We start from the raw sequence: 18,767 nt of genomic DNA on the forward strand, positions 1-18,767 counted from the left end.
TTCAGATCCTCTGGAAAAATTCCCAGTAGAGGAATAGCTGGTTTAAAGGGGATTTCCAGACCAACTTTTCTAAGGAGTCTCCATACTGATTTCCATAACAGTTATCTTACAGGAATGTTGAGAGTGTTGTATCAAATGATGGCTGTAAAAAGAACCCAGCTCTCTGTAGATTGTCCACTGATGTTGGTTAGGCTGGCTGGAGTCTTGGGTTTTGTTACTGTGCAAGGGGACCTTGGAGCAGATTCAGCTTTCTGAGTCTGTGGAAAGGAAATAAAAGTCTCTGAATGCTAGGGTTAAATAAAAAAAAACTATCTGTGAACAACCTAACAGAGTACACACTCAATTAATGGAAGGTATTTCATCACAATTGGATATCACAGCACCAATACTGAAGGTGCTTCTGCCTCAGGGCCGGGGCTCAGTCCTTGGTGTCTCCTCTCCTCTCTCCCTTGTCACCTTGCCCCTTTGTATTTGTTCCCTGAAGTCTGTGTTCTGCAGAGCAGTCGGAAGGATTCCCTTGAATCACAAGTCGGACACTTCGCTGCCGGTGATTCTCCAGTGGCTCCCTGCACCCCATAGTAAGTGGTGACGTCCTGGCCATGGTGGCAAGGGCCTGGGCAGCCTGCTGAGCCTGTGACCTGTCCAGCTGCCTCTCTTTGCCATGCTCACCTTCCTTGCTGCTTCCTTGCCCACACTGGGCACATGCCTACTTCAGGGGCTTTGGGCTGGTGTCACTACTCCATCTCCCTCAGCCCTCTGCATGGATGTCACTTCCTAGGGTGACAAGGTCAAGGCCAAAGGCTTACTCTGACTATTCTATTTAAAGTACCCCTCCTCCCCACTATCTGCTGTGCTCCCTTTCCCCTCCAGAGTTCTTATCCCTTTTCCAGACTACTGTCTTGTCTCTTATGTTTACTGTCTGTCCTCTCCCTCTAGTGTGCAAAGTCATGAGGGCACAGACTGTCATCTGTCACCTGCACTGCGGTGTTCCCGTAGCACCCAGCGCTGGGCGGGGCAGAGGAGGGACTAGGCATACAGAGATAAATCGATCAGACCCGGTATCTGCCTCTGGGGACCTAGGACCTGCAAGACTGGTGGCCGGCTGAAAAACAAGTGGGTCATTTCAAGTCTCAGGTGAGATCTGTGAAGAGGCAGTGGAGGCAGGTGGAGGAGATGAAGACCAGGCCATGTTCCAAAGTGATCTGGGTCCCCAGGAAGATAAGGGAGAAGGGTGCTTGGGCAGAGAAGCCAGCACATGGGCAGGTGTGGCAGCGTGCATGCTCTGAGAATGGCAGGTGGCCACTGGCAGCTGGGGGCTGGGGGAGGTAAGCCGGAGGGAGACAGGTGTCCAGGTTGGCAGTGCTGGTGGTGAGGTGAGGAGAGAGGTCATCTCAGATCTGATTCTGCTTGGGCTTCCTCCCTCGGCACAGCCTGGCTGGTTCTTGCCCATGCTTGTGACTTCCCAAGGGGCAAAGCAGTTTCGTTGCTAGAAAAACAATGTTAACAAAATAACAATCATATTTCAATAAGTCCAAGATGCACACCTGTGTTCTGCACTGCTGAGCAACACTGCTGAGGAACATAGGCTATGTCGTGAATACCTTCAGGGAAAATGAACATCCTGCAGTGGCCGCTCCATGACAGTGGGTCCCAGAGTTGACCCCATGTGCTGGGCGCTGAGCAAGCTGCTTCAGGCCCACAGTATATTCTTGTGGATTTCTTGTACCAACCCATGAGCTTCTGGGAGACAAATACACGATCTGCCAGCTTTGCAGATGCAACAACCAGAGAGATGAAGTAACTTGCCAGCCAGCAGGTAAGTGATGGAGTTCAGGTGGAAACCCAGGCACTCTCTAAAGCACTGCTCTCTACCGTGAAATGGGGTGTGAAAGTGGACGCCGGTGAAGGTACAGGAAATCAGCCAAGCAGAGTGGGAAGCAGTGGCTTGATTTATTCAGTGGTGAGATTCAGCCCTGCTGCATTCCGGGAACCTACACCCCTCGTCCTCAACCTTCTCTACCTGTGAAGAGAAGGCCAACTTGTCTTCTGACCCAGGGCTGAGTCCCCCATGGTGAGGCACACAACCCTTTCTTTTTGGTTCTTGGACAACCATGCACCTCTAGGCCACAGGCTCTTTATGACCACGTGAGCTTTTCGAGAACCTTCTGGATTTCCCAGAAGGACCTGACTTCTAGTCTCCTCGTGTGTGTGGGGGGGTCCCCAAATCACCTCTGATAGCCTTTACTTCCAATACACTGCAAAAGGCTGAAACCAATGGGTTAACTTGCTTTCCCTATTAAATATTTACATAAACACGCTTGGGAAGGTGTGTGTAAGTTATCAATAATGCAAGGCCAGCCTAGGCTCAGTGAGAGCTAAGAGACCCAAATTGTATCATCATAATCCATTATTCACATATAATGCGTCTATTCTCCTCCATTAGCGCAGGCAGGAAATGCCCCTGAGTGCTGGGTAGGGCTTTGGAAAGCACAGTAAATGGCGGCTAGACACATGGCGGGAGGGCGGCAGCTGTAGTTAAACAAGTTAAATTAGCGCCCAGTCTCATTCACTGCCCACATCCAGAGGGTAGGCAAGGGCCTGGCAGGGAGGGGTTACAGGATGTGGGAAGCTGGCTCTTAATCCAGACATCCCGAGTGGCCCTGCCTGGAGACCCTGAGGGCCCACCCACTGGCCATGTGGGCGATGTGCAGGCGAGGCATGGCTTCTGTTCCTGCACCCTAGAGGGCATCTCAGCTGTGCCACTGAATGGTGACCTGGGGAGGGAAGGTGGAGGGTGGTTCCCATGCAATCTGTCCCCCATTGGAGCCTTAGGCTCCATCTGTGAAACAGGAAGAGAGGCGCCACTTTACAGGTGTTGGGTGAAGAAAATGACAGGGGAACTGCCCAGCACAGGGCACTCAGGAGTCCTCAGGGAATGAAAGGCCATCCTGCCTTCCTCCATGGCTGTTTAAGAGCTGAGGGTAAAAATGTAAGTGTGGGCCCCAGAGGGCTATGGTGCAGAAGCGTATGTAGGCAAGGAGAGCAGTAGTCATCTGTTGTCCTCTTTCTAGCAGGGCTGGGGCTGCAGGAAGCTGCTGCTCTTTGTCCCCTACCAGAGGGCCCTGCTGAGGTCAGTCTCCTGGCTCATAGTTACAGCTCACCACCCCCTTAGGTCTATCCTTCCCCTGTCCTCTGTCACCCCTGTATTCTCCTGGGAGCCACATCCATGTGCTGTGTAGGTGACCCCAGACCAAGCTCCGGTGTGCAGCACTGAGCTCGGGGGCAGGAGATGTGTGTTCCAACCTCCCACGTGTGGACTGTCTGACTCTGGGGCTCAGTCTTCCTATGGTAGAGTAGGAACTGGTCAACTAAACGTCTGAGCAGGGATCACTTGGTGACTGGAAGTGCAAGACAAGTCTGAGGACCCTTCCTGGCTCCAGAGCCTGGGGGCACAGAAGCATCATGAAGCTCTAAATGAAGTACTCTGGTTCAGGTCATCGTCACGCCTTACCTCCACAATTGCAGTGGGATTTTGATTTTGTCCCTTGCACAGAAGCTCTGCTGGGGCATAGTCCCCTGGGCCCCGGCATCAGGTAGCCTGAGGTCTGTGCCTGGCTCACCTTCTGCAGAGGAGCTCTTTTTAACTGTAACATTGACATTGGCAGTCCCACCTCCCCCTTCGTGGATTTTTTTCCAGTGCCCAAGAGTACAACCATAACTGCTGCTCAGTGCAGGCCACAAGATAAAATTCTAATTTGGAAGGGCAGGAAGCAGGTGGGGGAGGTTTCCTCCTTTTTCAAAGACTGATTGCCCCAGATCAGCCAGCTCTTTGTTGAAGTGCCACTTCCTCTGAGAGGCCTTCTCTGTGCTGTCTGAAGGTGGCCTCCCCCACTCTCTACCTCCCATCCATTGCAATTTTTCTTCCCATAACTTAGGATGACTTGACTCTTATACATCTGTCAGTCATCCTGCTGACTGTGTGTCACTTTGGTCAGGACATTGGCTGCACAGGGGCAGAGACCTTGTCTGTCTTCTTCACTGCTATTCCAAGGCCTGGCTTTGTGTGGCGTTCCTAGTGGAAACCTGGTGCATGGTTCGTTATTGTAGATTCAAAGCCAGCACACACGTACCGAGCACTTACTCCAGGCCAGCTGCTGTGCTAGTGCTTTTATAGCTAGTATAGGTAGTGACATCTACTCATGTATAACAAGTCATGTGGACATTGCCATGAAACTGCAGTTATATGACCTCACATCCTTTCCCTTGCCTTATTTTGGAGAGGGGCAGACAGTGACCTAGAGGGACAAGGGGACAAGGGCTGGAGGAGTCCATGATCCAGAGTCATCTCCCAGGCTTTCCTTCAGTGGCTCAGCAATCCTTAAACTTGAGTGTGGTTAGGTAAACAGGGACTAGGATAAGTACAAGGAAAATTTCCCGGTTCTTAGAAGGGTAATCAGTGAAGTTGAACTCTGTGTATCTTTTGCCAGATAGACCAGTTTTGGAATCTAATTCCCATGTATGATGTGGGCCTGCTGTAGTAGCTGTGTGGATTTAGTTAAATTATTAACTCTGTTGGAGTCATAGCTCCCTTACCTGTACATGAGAATATTAATAGCTACCTCACAGAGTATATAAAACCTGGAGATGATCTCTTTATGGCAGGCAACACATGAGTTTGAAGCCTGCTTTCAGACCAGGGAGTGAAGGACAACATCTTGTGCCTCGGTTTCATCACCTGTTAAATGGGGTGTACTAATAGGTGACTTTGAGTTGGGCTGGGCTCTGTTTGCATCGTGCTACACAAGGATGCTGGCACAAAGCTGGAGATACCCAAGTGGAGGTGGCTTGGCCCTGCACCTCTGGCGGGTGTGAAGCTCCTGTCATCATAGCCTGTGGTCTGCAGGTCAGAGAAAAGCTTGGAGGAGGGTGGTAGTTGATCAAGCTTGAGAAACAGGCTGGAATGGATCTTGACCTACCTACGTCTCTAACACCCTGCTGTCCTACCTGCTTCACCCATTACATACACTGGGCCTCGTCGCGTAACATTTGTATGCTTATTCGTTCACTTAACCAGAAGGTATTGGTTGGATTAGGAGCTATGCCCTATTCTGGGCAGCAGGGAAGACAAGCCAGACATGGTTCCTACCCACATGGCCATAATGATAAACAGTGTTAGTAATAACACAAAGAATGGCTTCCATTTAGGAAGTACGTTGCAGTGGGCCAAGCTCTGGGCTATGTACTTCACCTTCGGCACCTTATTTAATCCCCTCAACATTCCTATCAGGTGAGTATGAGTCTGTCCACTTATAAAGGAAGTGCCTCAGGCTCACAGAGGTTCTGTGCCTTCTCCAAGAGCATAGACTGCCACTGAGAAGCTTGAATCCAGTCTCGTCTGGTTGCACAGATTCACTGCGGTAAGGACAGTAGAACACGGAGCCTTGAAGTTCCCTGCTCAGTGCCGTAGTGCGAAGAGACTCTGTCCAGCTGCACGCTGCAGGAGCCCATCAGGGTGAGCAGTAATAAGTCCCAGCTCAGCATGCGGGTGGCAGTGGCTGTGAAGAGGGGCCAGCCCAGGGCTTGCTTGGGCAATGGCCAAGCCGGTGGTGTGACATCTTTACTGTCTGATTAACAGAGTCCTTGGGACATCAGGCATCTGAGGCAGCTCGGAGGATGTGGGCCTGAGGACTGGGAGAAATAAATAGCCTTCACTACCCACCGCCTGGTGAGGGAAGATGCGGGGCTGTGACAGTTCATCTGCCTACAGTCTGCTGAAGGCTGGATGAAGGCAATAGGATGGACTGGGTGTCCCTGGAGTCTGCTGGGGACAATGCTGATACACTGGGGAAGGATGATACAGGTCTTCTTTAGCCACTGGTCTGGGGAATCAGATCTCAGTCCAGTGACAGAGCAGTAATTCTGCGGGGCCCAAGATGCCTCCTTGTTTCCAGAGAGTGGCAAGGAGCCAGGAGCAGGGGGCCAGGACTCTCAGACTGCCAAGTCAAGTCTGTATGTGTGTGCGTGAGTGATCTGGGGGCTTCACACTAGGACTGAAGCTACTGTGGCAGCTGGCATTCTAGGCGGCGATGTCAGTCTATGCCTGGGGGTCTGCTCTGGGCCTGGAGTCAGCAGGGCTGGCAGTTGGAGAGAGAAGATAGACAGGAAGTACAGGCAAGCAAGGAGAAAGCAGTGCTTGAAAGCATGACTTGCCACCCACAAGGAGGACAACCAAAAGGGAGCCTGTCAGGACCCGCATCTGTTCCAGCTGGGACTGTCTCTGATATGGGTGATATGCAGAAAAGCTGGCCACTTTGCCATGAAGCTGCCCAATGGGCCCTAAAACTGGAGAAGCTGAAAGGTAATATCTAGGAGTTGCCACCTACCTGGCAGCTGGCCCAGGTGGCTGCAGCTGGGACACACCCACATGAATGGTGATCCTGCCTAGACCTCCAGCCATGTGAGGCTGCTGCCCCATTTCTCATGTTTGGATCCAATGCATGTTCCTCTTGGGGCCAGCCCTGTCCCAGAACTAAGGGGAAGGAAATTTCCAAAATTAGAACTTGGCATTGGTGAGTTTATACAACACAAAGCCTACACATTCACCATGTGACTTAGCCAAGCCCTTGATCCTCTCTGGGAATCAGTTTCTTCATCTATAGGATCAAGGATGGACTGAATCTTTGATAGATGGACTTCTCTTTTAATGTTAAAAAACCCACCAACGCCAGCCAAATAGCTCAGCAGATTAGAGCTCCTGCAGGCAGGCACAGGGGCTTGCTTGGGGTTAGATTCCTGGGCCTGCTGTGTTAGCTCAGCTCCCAGGACATACTGAGAGGGCAATTGAGACTGGGAGTGGTGGCAATTGAGACAGCATGGTAGCATGTGTCTGTAATCCCTGCTCTTGGGAGACTGTAAACAGGTGGATCACTATGAGTCTGATCTAGTAGTGAGACCCTGAACACCCTGTAGACCCTTCCCTAAAATAAAAAAAAAACCCATCCATATCCCCATCCCCACCACCCATATGAAGTTTGAAAGTCTGACTTGCCACCCACAAAGAGAAAAAAAAAATAAAGAAAACAAACAGAAGAAGAGGTGAGGAGCTATGCCTTCTTTCTCTCCCCTTTGTGCACCAGTAGACACAAGATCTCTTGGAAATAGACCCATGGATGTCAGATGGGCAGCACACAGCCTAATCACCTCTCCAGTGCCTGCCCCTGAGCCAGGGGGAAGAAGGCTAAGCTCCCCAGCACATCTCTGCCTTGGTTGGTGGTGGTTGACCAAACCAGATGCCAAGGCCCTCTGAGCCTCAGTGTCCTCATATGAGTAACAGATATATGGTGACAATTCATTTTTATCTTTCAGGAGACTGTCACATGGATGTTGACATGGCTCAGAGTATGCTAGACAATGAGTCAAGGTCAGTTCCGTTGAAATCGCTGTGTGTGTGAGGATGGGCTGATGGTTAGTTTGGGTCTCCTCCTCCAGGGAACTCTCCAGACTGTGGAGACAGAAGGGAGTTAATGGTGCAGAAACCACTTAAACCAGAGGTCATGGGACTGGTGGGGGTATTGGATTTTGCTGAGAAACCTTACACAGGGAGTGTTTGACTGGCTGTGAGGAATGGATGCAGCTGTGATTGGCCGGGATGGAAATGTCCAGACAGACTGAAGGGATGGGAGGGTCCAGCATATATGTGGGGACTAGCAAGGCCAGTGTTGCCTAGATCAGAAGGGGAGGGTGATGGTGAAGAAACAGAGGAAGACTAGCTTGCGTCTTGAATGTGTGCTAATGGTATTCATTCCTGCACTGCTGGAATAGCAACTGGTGAGAGAATCAAGGGTACAGCAGCAGAGGAGTACCCCAAGTTGGGGCACCAGGTGCAAGGTCCCCTAAGGATTCCCATCAACTCTCCAGGGAAGGTACCATCCTTTTCTCAGTCTGTACTGCAGCTGACTTACTCACCCACTGAGGATCCTGCCCCTTCAGCCTAAATTGTTAATCCTTTTGCTCCAGGATGGACCCATCTGATTTCTTCTGCTCAGGGAAAGTCTTCTGGCTTTGGGCTCTTGGGTGGAGTGGTGTATTATCAAGGGTTCACAGGAAGATCATGCGGGCAGTTAGTGGTAGTGTGATAAGGCCATTTACCCTCTAGAGATCAACAAACATTACAAATGAAGGCTTTCACTTTCCTCCATAGTTGGTTCTTCTGTTTCTATCTGGATAACTATGCTCTGTAAAATGAAGATCAGACACATGGGTCTTAAAAATTTGTCAGCTAAAACCCACATAGGGTATGTTCTGGCCGGTTGGTTTTCTTTCATAGGATCTTATGTTTCCTGCCAATCCCTATAGCTTTCTTCCCTTTCTGTAAACTCCCCACACATTCTTATCGCTTGGGAAACTCCAAATTCCACACACAATTCCTGGCTTCACTGTCTCTCCAGATCCTGCCTTGGGGAGGGATCTTCACATTTCTCCTCCATGGGTTCACCAAGTTACTTTCCTTTTTCTGCAGGAAGGCAGTGTCAGGCTTTCTTTGAAAGACTTCCTTTTCTTACTGCTAAGCAAGTCTAGCTAAGTTGGATTCAAACGGTGGTTCTGCAGGTATTAAAAGTGATAATTGGCATGCCTGAAACAATATAGAAAATGCTCAGGAGTCACTTGCTGAGATCTTGCACCCTCACTGCTGAGAGTCGATTCTGCAGAAACATTGCCCAGGTATATGTATACGCATGTGTGATGGCACAGGGGCACTGTTTGTGATAAACATAGAAAAGTATTCTAATTGCCTGGCAGTGGAGGGCTAAAGAAAATAAGCAGTAGAATGTGTATAATTGATAAAAAGACAGAAGAGGCTGTCTAAGTGTACCGACATGAATCCGTGTTCACAAGGTTGTTAGTTGAAAAAATTGCAAATAGGATGCTCTTGCAAAAAGAAATTTAAAGGTGTGTGTGTGTGTGTGTGTGTGTGTGTGTGTGTGTCTGTACACACACATTTCTAAACACAGAAAAATATATGGAAGGAGAAATCTGAAGCTGTTTATAGTAGCAGTCTTAGAAGATGAGTGTCTATGTGGAAAGAGGGGAAATATTCCCTATATTTCCAAGTTGTTTGCATTTCTTATCATAAGCAATATCATTTATTTATAGTTTTTAAAATGGAAGACTTTTTTACAAATGGAAAATGCTTGGAACACAAGGCCAAGTTTATGTAGGGTGGCTCCACCATGCATGTGTGGACACAAGTGCAGTGGGACGATCCCTCCAGGAAACGAGTGGTGGTTCAGCCAGGATCCAGAGAGTTGTTTTTCTTCTTCCAGAAGTCTGGAGAGGCCTGTGATCTGCGACACCTTGAATTCCTCCGAGCACCTTCCTTTATTCCACCCCGGCCCATGTTCCCATCACTTACAAGTGGCAGTGGGTATCAACTATTCAATTATTTTCAAATAGTTGAGCCTGGGTCTGGATTGAATAAATCACATTGATGCCAATTTCCAGGGAAGTCCTTTCATATTTTATGATTTGCTCCCCACCTTTCCCCCCTGCCTTCCTTGCGCTCCTGTTAATGAACCAGGAGATTGTGCATACTGCTTGGACGTCCCTACTGCTAAACCCCAAATGGAAATGCTGCTGCTGAAAGCATTGCAGTTCGGGATTTTTTTCCCCCCTCCTCACCATGCTGGGGAAATTGATATGCAGCCAGGATTATGCTTTGTTTAAAGCTCAGCCCAGGCTTCTGAAAGAATACATTATCCAAATCGGTGCATGTGGTTGAAATTCTGCAAAACTCACTTGTGTCACACGTGGCTTGCCAATGAGGTGTCCAGCGGGGTCTCAGGCAGCATAAACATCCTGGATCAGAGAGTATAGCTGTGGAAAACCATCCACGGTGGAATATTCCTGGATACAATAATTTATTCTGCTGCTCGTGCAAGGTAGGCCCACCGGGTAACTCTGCCACCACCATGGCCATCAGAATGCCACCAACTCCAGATCTGAGGACAGATGCAGTACCATGCTTCTTTCAAGCTTCTTTAAAATTAGCATTGATTCAAAGAACTGGTTGGAGATGAACACAGAGGCCAGAGGTATTTTTCCTTCCTTTTCCATCTGTGAAATGGTTGTAAAAGAACCAAGCCTGACTGTAACCTGGGAGTTCTACAACTGTGGGTGAAGGAGCTGGACCTACATGGGTTGCTACAGATCTTGATTCTCTCCATGGAGGAGGGTACAGGAAGAATGACTCGCTGGTGACAATTTGGGAACCAGTGCAGTCCCACTTGTTCTTTAAATGTTAGAGTTTTAATGATTTAGGAACCAAAAGAATAACTAAGGAGCCCAGCAGTCATTATCTCAAATAATGAGACTTTTTAATGCAAAATCAATGTTTGTTATAATGAAAATAGATTCCTCGGCTCCTGCAGGGCCAAATGTACAAATCTTTTGTGCTGTTAAATAAAATGTGACGGCTCATTTTCAGGAGGATGGTGAGCATTTTTATTCAAGAGTAAAAATAAAATGTCAGAACTTATTTACTTTTATTAAGTGCTCATTCTCAATCAGATACTCTAATCAATATCTAATTGGAGGCGAGGAAACGGAAAATAATTTTTATGCCAGCTTGGGAAGAAGAAAGGAATGGAGAAGGAAAGAAGGGGAGAAAAAGACACATAACACATTTGGGGTTATAATGATAGCAAATACTTATCAAGTGGATGCACAGTGCCAGGACTGCGCTACGGTGGGTGCTCTGTGTGGTGTCATGTCTTGTGCAGTCACTCTGGGGTCAGCATGTCTGTGAGTCCTGTTTACAGATGACAAAACTGAGGTTTGGTGCAGATCCTGGTCCGGTGTCTCTATAATCAGTGGTAGAGCCAGATTGAAAGCAGGGTCTTTCTGACTCTTCAGCTTTAGCTCTTAATTATGTATATGGCCATAGAAGATGTCTTTTCTTTTACTTTTAATTTTTAATGAGTGATCTTTGAGAGGCTGGATTTCCCGGTGATGAAAGTTTTACTCTTATGAACAAAGAAACTGTAAACTTAAAATGGTTTTGGAGGTAAAACTTTTTCTCAGATATATTTCATTCTTCTCTGCTTTGGGAAACAGTACAGATAGCCTCCAATTTATGATGGTTTGATTTATGTTTTTACTTTACAATAGTGTGACAGTAACAGACATTCAGCAGAAATCATACTTTTGAATTTTGAATTTTAATCTTGGGCTAGTGGCATGCAGTATTGCACTCTGTCCTAGACAGTGGTACTGCTCCCAGCCGGCCAGGAATCCCAGCTCCCTGTCAGCGAGGGGATCACCAGATAAATAACTGATTCTCTACAGTGTATTGTGCTGTAAATCCATGATATTAAATGTGCTTTTCACTTGCGACATTTTCAACTTTTCATGAGTGGCTTATTGGGGGTATAACCTCATTGTTAAGCTGGGAGCATTTGTACATGGGTATATGGAAAAAATTAATTTTTTATTTTGTAATTCAGAACCTGTTCTTAGATTAAACTCTCTATGGAAGGAATATATAGTCTAACAAGAAAGATAAAGCACTAGAAATGAGGTGACCTCCTAGCATTCATGCCTTGTTACTAAGTGCTTTGGGCAAGCCCCTTACTGCTGTGAAGGATTGGATCTTGCATTGTTCTTTGCATTGAAATTATGGGAGGTCAATTACATCAGCCTAAAGAAGAACCCTTCAAACATCAAACTTATCTGGAGAAGACCAGGCTGCCTTGCGGGGACCAGAGGGCTCATTTCCGGAGGTGCTCAGTCAAAACCAGTTGTGGGGGGCTAAAGCATCTACTTAGAACAAGCTAAGCTAAGCAAAGCACAGGGACCGCGGTTCAATCCCCCAGCACCACATGCCAGCCAGCCCTGCGCCCTGGTGGGCTGAGCTGGCCACACACACACACACACACACACACACACACACACACAAAAAAAAAATAAAAAAAAAAAAAACAAAAACAAAACCAGTTGTGGAACTGGTGTAGATGAAAGGGAACTGGACCGGGTATCTTCTAGGTCAGTTAGCAAGGTTTTTCTATAAAAGGTGAGAAAATACACATTTTGGTCTCTGCAGGTCCTATGGTCTCCACCCCAACTACTCAACTCTGCTGTCAGAGAACAAAAGCAGCCACAGACAGCACCTAAACAAGTGACTGTGGCTGTGTTTCAACAACATTTTATGAAAACAAGTGGAGGGCCAAGTTTGGTCTATGGGTTTTAGTTTGCTAACCTCTGTTGTAGATTTTTCCAATTAGAAACTTTGTGATTCTCTTCTGATCCCTTGTGTTGTTTGGCTGAACTCTGGCTTTAGGGCTTGCTACAATCACTGATAAAAAACAAATTCTTGCATACTTCTTATTATGTGCTAGGCAACATTCTAAATTTTTGGTAGAAACTAACCTCACGGCAATCTTATAAAATAGCATGCTAGTCAAGGTTTCTTCAGAGAAAGAGAAACAATAGGAAATAGTTAGAAGGAAAGATGGATAGCTGTACGGATACATAAGACATTTCCTGTTGGAATTGTCTCACACATTTATGGAGACTGAGAAGTCCTGAGGCCTGTCTTTGCAAACTGGAAAAGCAGGAAGTCAAGAATGTAATTCAGTCCAATTTCAAGAGCCTGAGAACTGGGATGGGGTAAGAGCTGGTTTAAGTCTGGGAATCCAAAAATCCAAGAATCTGGAGTTCTACCATCCAAAGGAAGGAGAGAAAAAAGGGAGAGAACAAATTCACTCATCTTCTATCTTTTGTTCCATTCGGTTGCTCAGTGAGTTGGAAAATGCCTACTCATTGTTGAGAATGAACCTTCTTTACACAACCTATTGATTCAAGTATCTTCCAAACATACCCTCACAGACACATCTGAAAATAATGTACTAGCTATCTGGGTATCTCTTAGCTTACATAACATTGATGCATAAAATTAACCATCACAAGAAGGTACCAATACTAGATTGTTCTCACTTGACACATGAGGCAATCAAAGCACAGAGACATTTAATAGCTCCTGCAGACCCATGCAGCACATAAGAGGTAGAGCTGGGTGCAAATCCAGGCAGTGTGGCTTCAGAGCCTGTGCTTCTAGCAGTAGGCTAACCCTCCTTTTATTGTAACACTCTGAGTGAGTTACTGCTCTCCATGCATGGCAAATCTCACCTGGGTAGCCTTGCTGTTGTGTGATCTCAGCTAAGTCATCTACCTTCTCTGAACCTTGGCCTCCTTGCTGGACAAAGCATATTATAATATTTATTACGTAGGCAATGTATGCCTTGTGGAAGCACCTTACATAACACCTGAAACAGCAAGTTCTCAGAGGATGCTGATTTCTGCCATAGTGATTTCTGAATTAACAACTGCTGAGAAATGAAGAGGGTCTTGTCCCAGAAATCAAAGTGACAAGTATCCTATAACATTTTTGTTTGCTGGTGTTGTGGAGTTTAAGTTTGTTGTAAAATTGAGGCTTTCCAACCAGGCCCTGCTCTTCCCTACTCTGCCCCTTGCTGTTGGATTTCCAAATGTGTCTGAATTATGCTGTGGGCAGTGAGCCTGTTCTCTAGAGGCGCCTTCTGTGAGCGGGAACTCTGATCCATATCCTGGCCAGGGAAGCCTCCAGCTCTAGCTCCTACAAGTTTAAGTCTCAGGTAAAAAGATTGGGCTCTGTGACCATCACACTGTGAGATAAGGCAGGGAAAGCTTTTTGCACGACGCAGCTCGTGTAAGTATTCAAGCCAGGGCAGCTACTGTCTCTACTGAAATGTGTGAAGGGCCCCCTTAGGGCCATGGCCTATGCTCAGGATTTTTTATACAGCGTGTCATTTGAACCTTCTAACCACCCTACAAAATCATTCAGTTATTATTATTATCCACATTTGACAGAGAAGAAAATCATGGGTCAGATTTATTCAGCCATTTGCCCAAGATCATAATTTAGGGGTGGATCCATGATTCAACCCTAGGAAGCCTGAGCCCAATGCCTGTGCTTTAGCCCTGTTTGCTGTGTCGGTGATGTCAGCAAATCCTATTTGCTTTTGCCTGCAAACCACACCTCGAACCCAACGTCCTGCCACAACTGCAGTTATGTCCCTAAGCCAAGTTTATTGCACTTGTCCGTCAACTAGTCTCCTGGCTTCTATTCTGGCACCCCTTCCTCCTAAAAATAATAATCTGTGTGATTCTTTAAAAATCAGCTCTATTGAAAAAACTGAAATACAATAAAATTCCCAGATTTAAAGTGTACAATTCATTGCAGGGGGAGACCGATCCGGCAGACTGAGTCACTGAAGTCCAGGGTTTGAGAAGACAAAGCCATCAAAGCCCCAACGACTTCCTTTCTCTCCAGCCCAGAGCAGATCCCGAGACCCTGAAGTATTCTCTCCATCTTTGGAATGCACTACTAATTCATTGATAACAGGAAGCTATGAGGACCCTGAGAGTAGCCAGTACAGCTCCTTTCTTTTCCGGAGAATGCTCATTCCACAACTGGACCTGTCTGAGCTGGAAGACCTGGGTCTGTCTGATACACCCACTCACAAGAGCAAGGACAGCAGCACTGGCAAAATGACTGGGAAAGTGATTGGAGCAGAGCAGGAGAAAAACCCTGAAGGTGACATCCTTCTTGAGTACAGCAACTTCAACTTCTGGAGAGCTCCCATTGCCAGCGTCCACTCCTTTGAACTGGACTTGCTCTAAGGCCGAGACTTCTCCCACCACCTTGTCCTCATTGTCTTTCCTTTCTACCGCCTTCCTTCCATTCCTTACCATTTTAATCTTGTTCTCTTCCCTGTAGGGTTGGTGGTGCTGACGAATCTGCCTGGTGAGTTGTATTTATTTATTTATTTACCTATATTTATTCATCTCTTTATCGATCTACTCCATTCCTTTCAAAAGTCCTCAAGCCACAAAATAGGGGCTTAAACAATGGAGTGTTGGGTCACAGGAATTCTGCCACACTCCCACCCTGGGATTATCAACTTCAGAAATGGAAGGCTGATTTTTTTAAAAATTACATTTTAATCAACTTTGAAGATTGCTCAAACCTTCCTAACTTTTTGTTTCAGGCCAGTAAATATAAATATTTCTTAAGGGTTGGTAAAAATCTTGTAAGTTTTAGGGCTAGGGAGATAGCTCAGTGGCATAAGTGTCTGCTTGGCAAGTGCCAGGTCTAGAGTTCGATCCCCAGTAACACACACTTGCACAAAAAATCAAGTTTTAATTTGAGATGACTTATCACAAAACAAAATTTCTAAAAGGCTAAGATGATAAGACTGTTCCTTTTTCAATCTTATTCCAGTGGGCTGAGGATATAGTTGAGTAGTACAGCACCTGTTAGGCAAGTGCAAGTTCTTGAGTTCAATTCCCAGTATGAAAGGAAAAAAAAAACACCCAAAGCAATTGATTATACTTCTTTTTCCTCCCCCTCAACTCCTTCTTGGCCCCAGAGAAACTGAAGTACTTAAAGGTATAAAACAAGAGGAAACAGAACCTTATGGAAAATGAAAATAGGGGAAAGTACTAAATCATTTCAGAAATACTTAAGGCTTTTATTTTGTAAAAGAATGTATATTTGGTCTATGCGCTTTACAACTTTGCCCCTAACTGGGTTGAAAACATGCTGAGAAAAATCAGATTTAGCATCTTTTTTTGAGACAGGGTCTTGCTATGTAGCTCAGGCTGGCATTGAACTTACTTTGTAGCCCAGGCTGGTCTCAAACTCACAACAATCCTGCTGCCTCCACCTCCTGAGTGCTGAAATTTCAGGTGTGCACAGATTTCAAATCTTAAGATATCTTGCTGCCTGGTAGGATAATTTGTAAAGTTTTGAATGTCTTCTAAAGATGATAGTGTTTGGTCTTTAGTGTTTTAGTCTTGCCCTCCTGCATTTGTAATATGTAATACTGATCAGTGGACCTGAGGCCCAGTTCTCCAACTACTTTAAGACTGTGAAATGAACAGTTGCCATTTGACCCTATACCTTGTCCCCACTTCTTCCAAAATTATTGCTGAATTTTGCTGCCATTTGACTGTTATTTAATAAAAACACTCAGTCCCAGGGGGGTAAAAATGTACAATTCAGTGAGTTTTGATAAATGCAACATTCAAGTTCACCACCACTGCAACAATTAGGATATGGAACATTTCCATGAGTGTGCGTTTTTAATAAACCTTAAATCAAATCATGTCAGTCTTTTGCCCAACATTTTTTTTTCTTTTTCTTTTTTTCTGGTATAGGGATTGAACCCAGGACATTGCACTTGCCAGGCAGGTGCTTAAGCTGCTGAAGTATCTCTCTGACCCTCTGCCCAACATTATAAAAGAGTTCTCATCTCCACTGAATAAAAGTAAAAATTCATGCTGTGTCCCACAGGTGCATGGTAAAGGAACAGCTGTGCTTACCAAATGGTTTCATATTCTTCCTGGTAATAACGAAAGGCCATTATTATCCTCGCATAGGATGACAGGGGCTGGGGGAAGCACACTATTAGCTCTGACCCTCAGGAAGAGGACAGAGGTGATGTCCAGATCCTCCAGGCCTGGGTCTGATGTCTCTAGAGAAGATGTCTGGTGCTTTGTTACACCCACTGTTAGTCAGTTTCAAGGACCCCCAGTACACTCTGAGGCCTGGAGGACCTGAAAATTACTTAGAGGGCTGACAAGGGCTCACAGGAGACTGGGAAGTGAGCAGATATACATGTCTACCCGCTTCAACCCCTGAGACTTTAGAGGAATTAGTAACACAGCAATCAGTATTGATACAACCAATGTGAAGGCCCTGCTCACCTTGGCTGTGGCCACTGCTGAGGCTCATTCCTCTCTGGCAGTGCCCATGCTCCCTACTCCAGCCGCACTCATCCTCTTGTATACACCTCCCATGTATGGTCCTGTCTTGGGGCTCTTGCACTTGCTGTTTCTGGCAAGTTGAAAAAGTCTCCCTCCAATATTCCTGTTTGTGGGTCTGGAATCTGTGCACATTATCTTCTATAGAGTAAGATGTTATTAAGCTAAAGATCTTGAGGTGGGGCAGTTATTCTGGATTATCTGAGTGGGTCCAGTGTCATCACCATCATCATCTTCAAAAGAGGGAAGAAAAGGAGCCTTAATAGTGGAAGTGAAGACAGCAGAGTAATTGAAGCAGAAATTGTAACAATGAGGCAGGCACAAGCTAGAAGCTGGGAGCTAGAGGAGGAGAGGGGCTCTACCCCTGCCTGGAGCCTCCAGCAAGAACTCTTGTTGGACACCTTCACTGAACCTCTGGAAGACTCATTTCAGGCTTCTGGTTTCCAGCACTGGAAGAGAAGAAATTTCTGTGTTTTGGGGCCACTAAGTTTGGGGTCATTTTTCATAGTAGCAGCAAGAAACTCATACTGTGTTCTTTTTGTCTGAAATGCTCCTGTGCTGGATAACGAGTGGCTGACCTCTTTACCCATTTCATGACTTTGCCCATTTATTTATCACCTGCTCAGTAAGGCTTTCCCCAAGTACTGTATGTTGGTATGAACCTTGGGACACACTCCCTCCTTTTCCATTTTTCTGGTCTCCAGAGAATTTGATAACTTTTGTATCACATATTCTACACATTTATTTTTATGTACTTACTTCTCCCCCCATTCAAATGTAAATTCCAATATTCTTATCAGTTTGGATCGCTGCTTTGTTTCCTAGGCTGAACCTAGCACATAGTCAGCCCACAGTATATGTTTTTCAAATGAGTACCTACATAATTGGATGGGAAGGAGGTCAACTGGATGGGTCATTCTTGGGATCGTAAGGCCAGCCACGTTTCCAGGATTTGGTGCTTTTTGGATAGATTTCTGCTCCAAGGGTCCCTTCATTCATCCCTTCCTACATATGTCTGGAGGTGTGGCACTCTGTTGGAGGGGTTAGGGGAGATATGAGGTAGTCAGAGGCTTTGCTCCTAAGAGTTGCTCTCTGTTACCAGGACCAATATGGTCATAAATGAGTGAAGCCAGACCCGGGGGAAGAGAAGCTGGGTGCTCATGGGAGGAAGGGAGATGCCTTCATCCATCATCTGGATGAGCTGAGAATGTTGTGGACAGGGGAAGGGAGAGAGCCCTTAAGGAAACACACCAGTGTGAGTAAAGTCCCATGGCAGGCAGTCTGGATGTATGCTGGGGCATCCTAGAAATTTCTTTCCATACAAGTAAGAGTTGGTCCTGGGGAAAATTCTGAGGTGGGCTAGCAAGGTAGACATAAAAGGCCTTAAGTATCTTTCTAGGGGGAACAAGACTTCAGGCTTCAGAGCATGTTGGGCAGGCAGTGAAGGTCATTATAGAAACATTCAGACAGGAGGAAAACATTCTGGCGATTTAACATCGGACCTCATTACCCATTTCTACTTTTCCATGGATTCTGCTGGGGTATCCACTGCAGAGGTAGATACACTGTGCAAGCCCAGGAAGCCCTTTGGAGCTGACCAGTGCCTGCCATTGTCACCTCTCACAGAGCTCCCGCCTTGGACCAGCATGCCATGGCCCCATTCCTTCTCTGAGGGGAGGGCTGGGCCTCTGAGCAGATTTCAGAATCTAGAGTGAGAAAGTCATCTCTGAGTCATGAAGCAGCTGAGAGTCCTAACTGCCCAGTGGAGATCGAGACAGGATGACATGTCTGTGCTTGGACCCTGATTTGCAGGACAGATGGACTCAATATTTTTGCTCTTCATGTTGTTAGAATGGCTACCCATTTGGAGCATGCACGAGGCTCCATGCACGGGGCGAAGGGGTCAG

The 18,767-nt window shown here is 46.4% G+C and overlaps 1 protein-coding gene across 1 annotated transcript in view; it reads left to right on the plus strand.

Moving 5' to 3' along the window:
- Positions 1-14,754, plus strand: part of LOC111812570 (protein AF1q-like) — a 72,255-nt gene extending 57,501 nt beyond the window's left edge. The window contains exon 2 of the mRNA XM_023701046.1: positions 14,438-14,754. Coding sequence (XP_023556814.1) covers positions 14,438-14,715 — 278 coding nt within the window. The 3' untranslated portion in view covers positions 14,716-14,754. The remainder of the gene's footprint in view (positions 1-14,437) is intronic.
- The last annotated feature ends 4,013 nt before the right edge of the window (positions 14,755-18,767 follow it).

The sequence above is a fragment of the Octodon degus genome, unplaced genomic scaffold, assembly GCF_000260255.1.
Source record: "Octodon degus isolate 3935 unplaced genomic scaffold, OctDeg1.0 scaffold00130, whole genome shotgun sequence".
In the NCBI taxonomy this organism is placed as follows: domain Eukaryota; kingdom Metazoa; phylum Chordata; class Mammalia; order Rodentia; family Octodontidae; genus Octodon; species Octodon degus.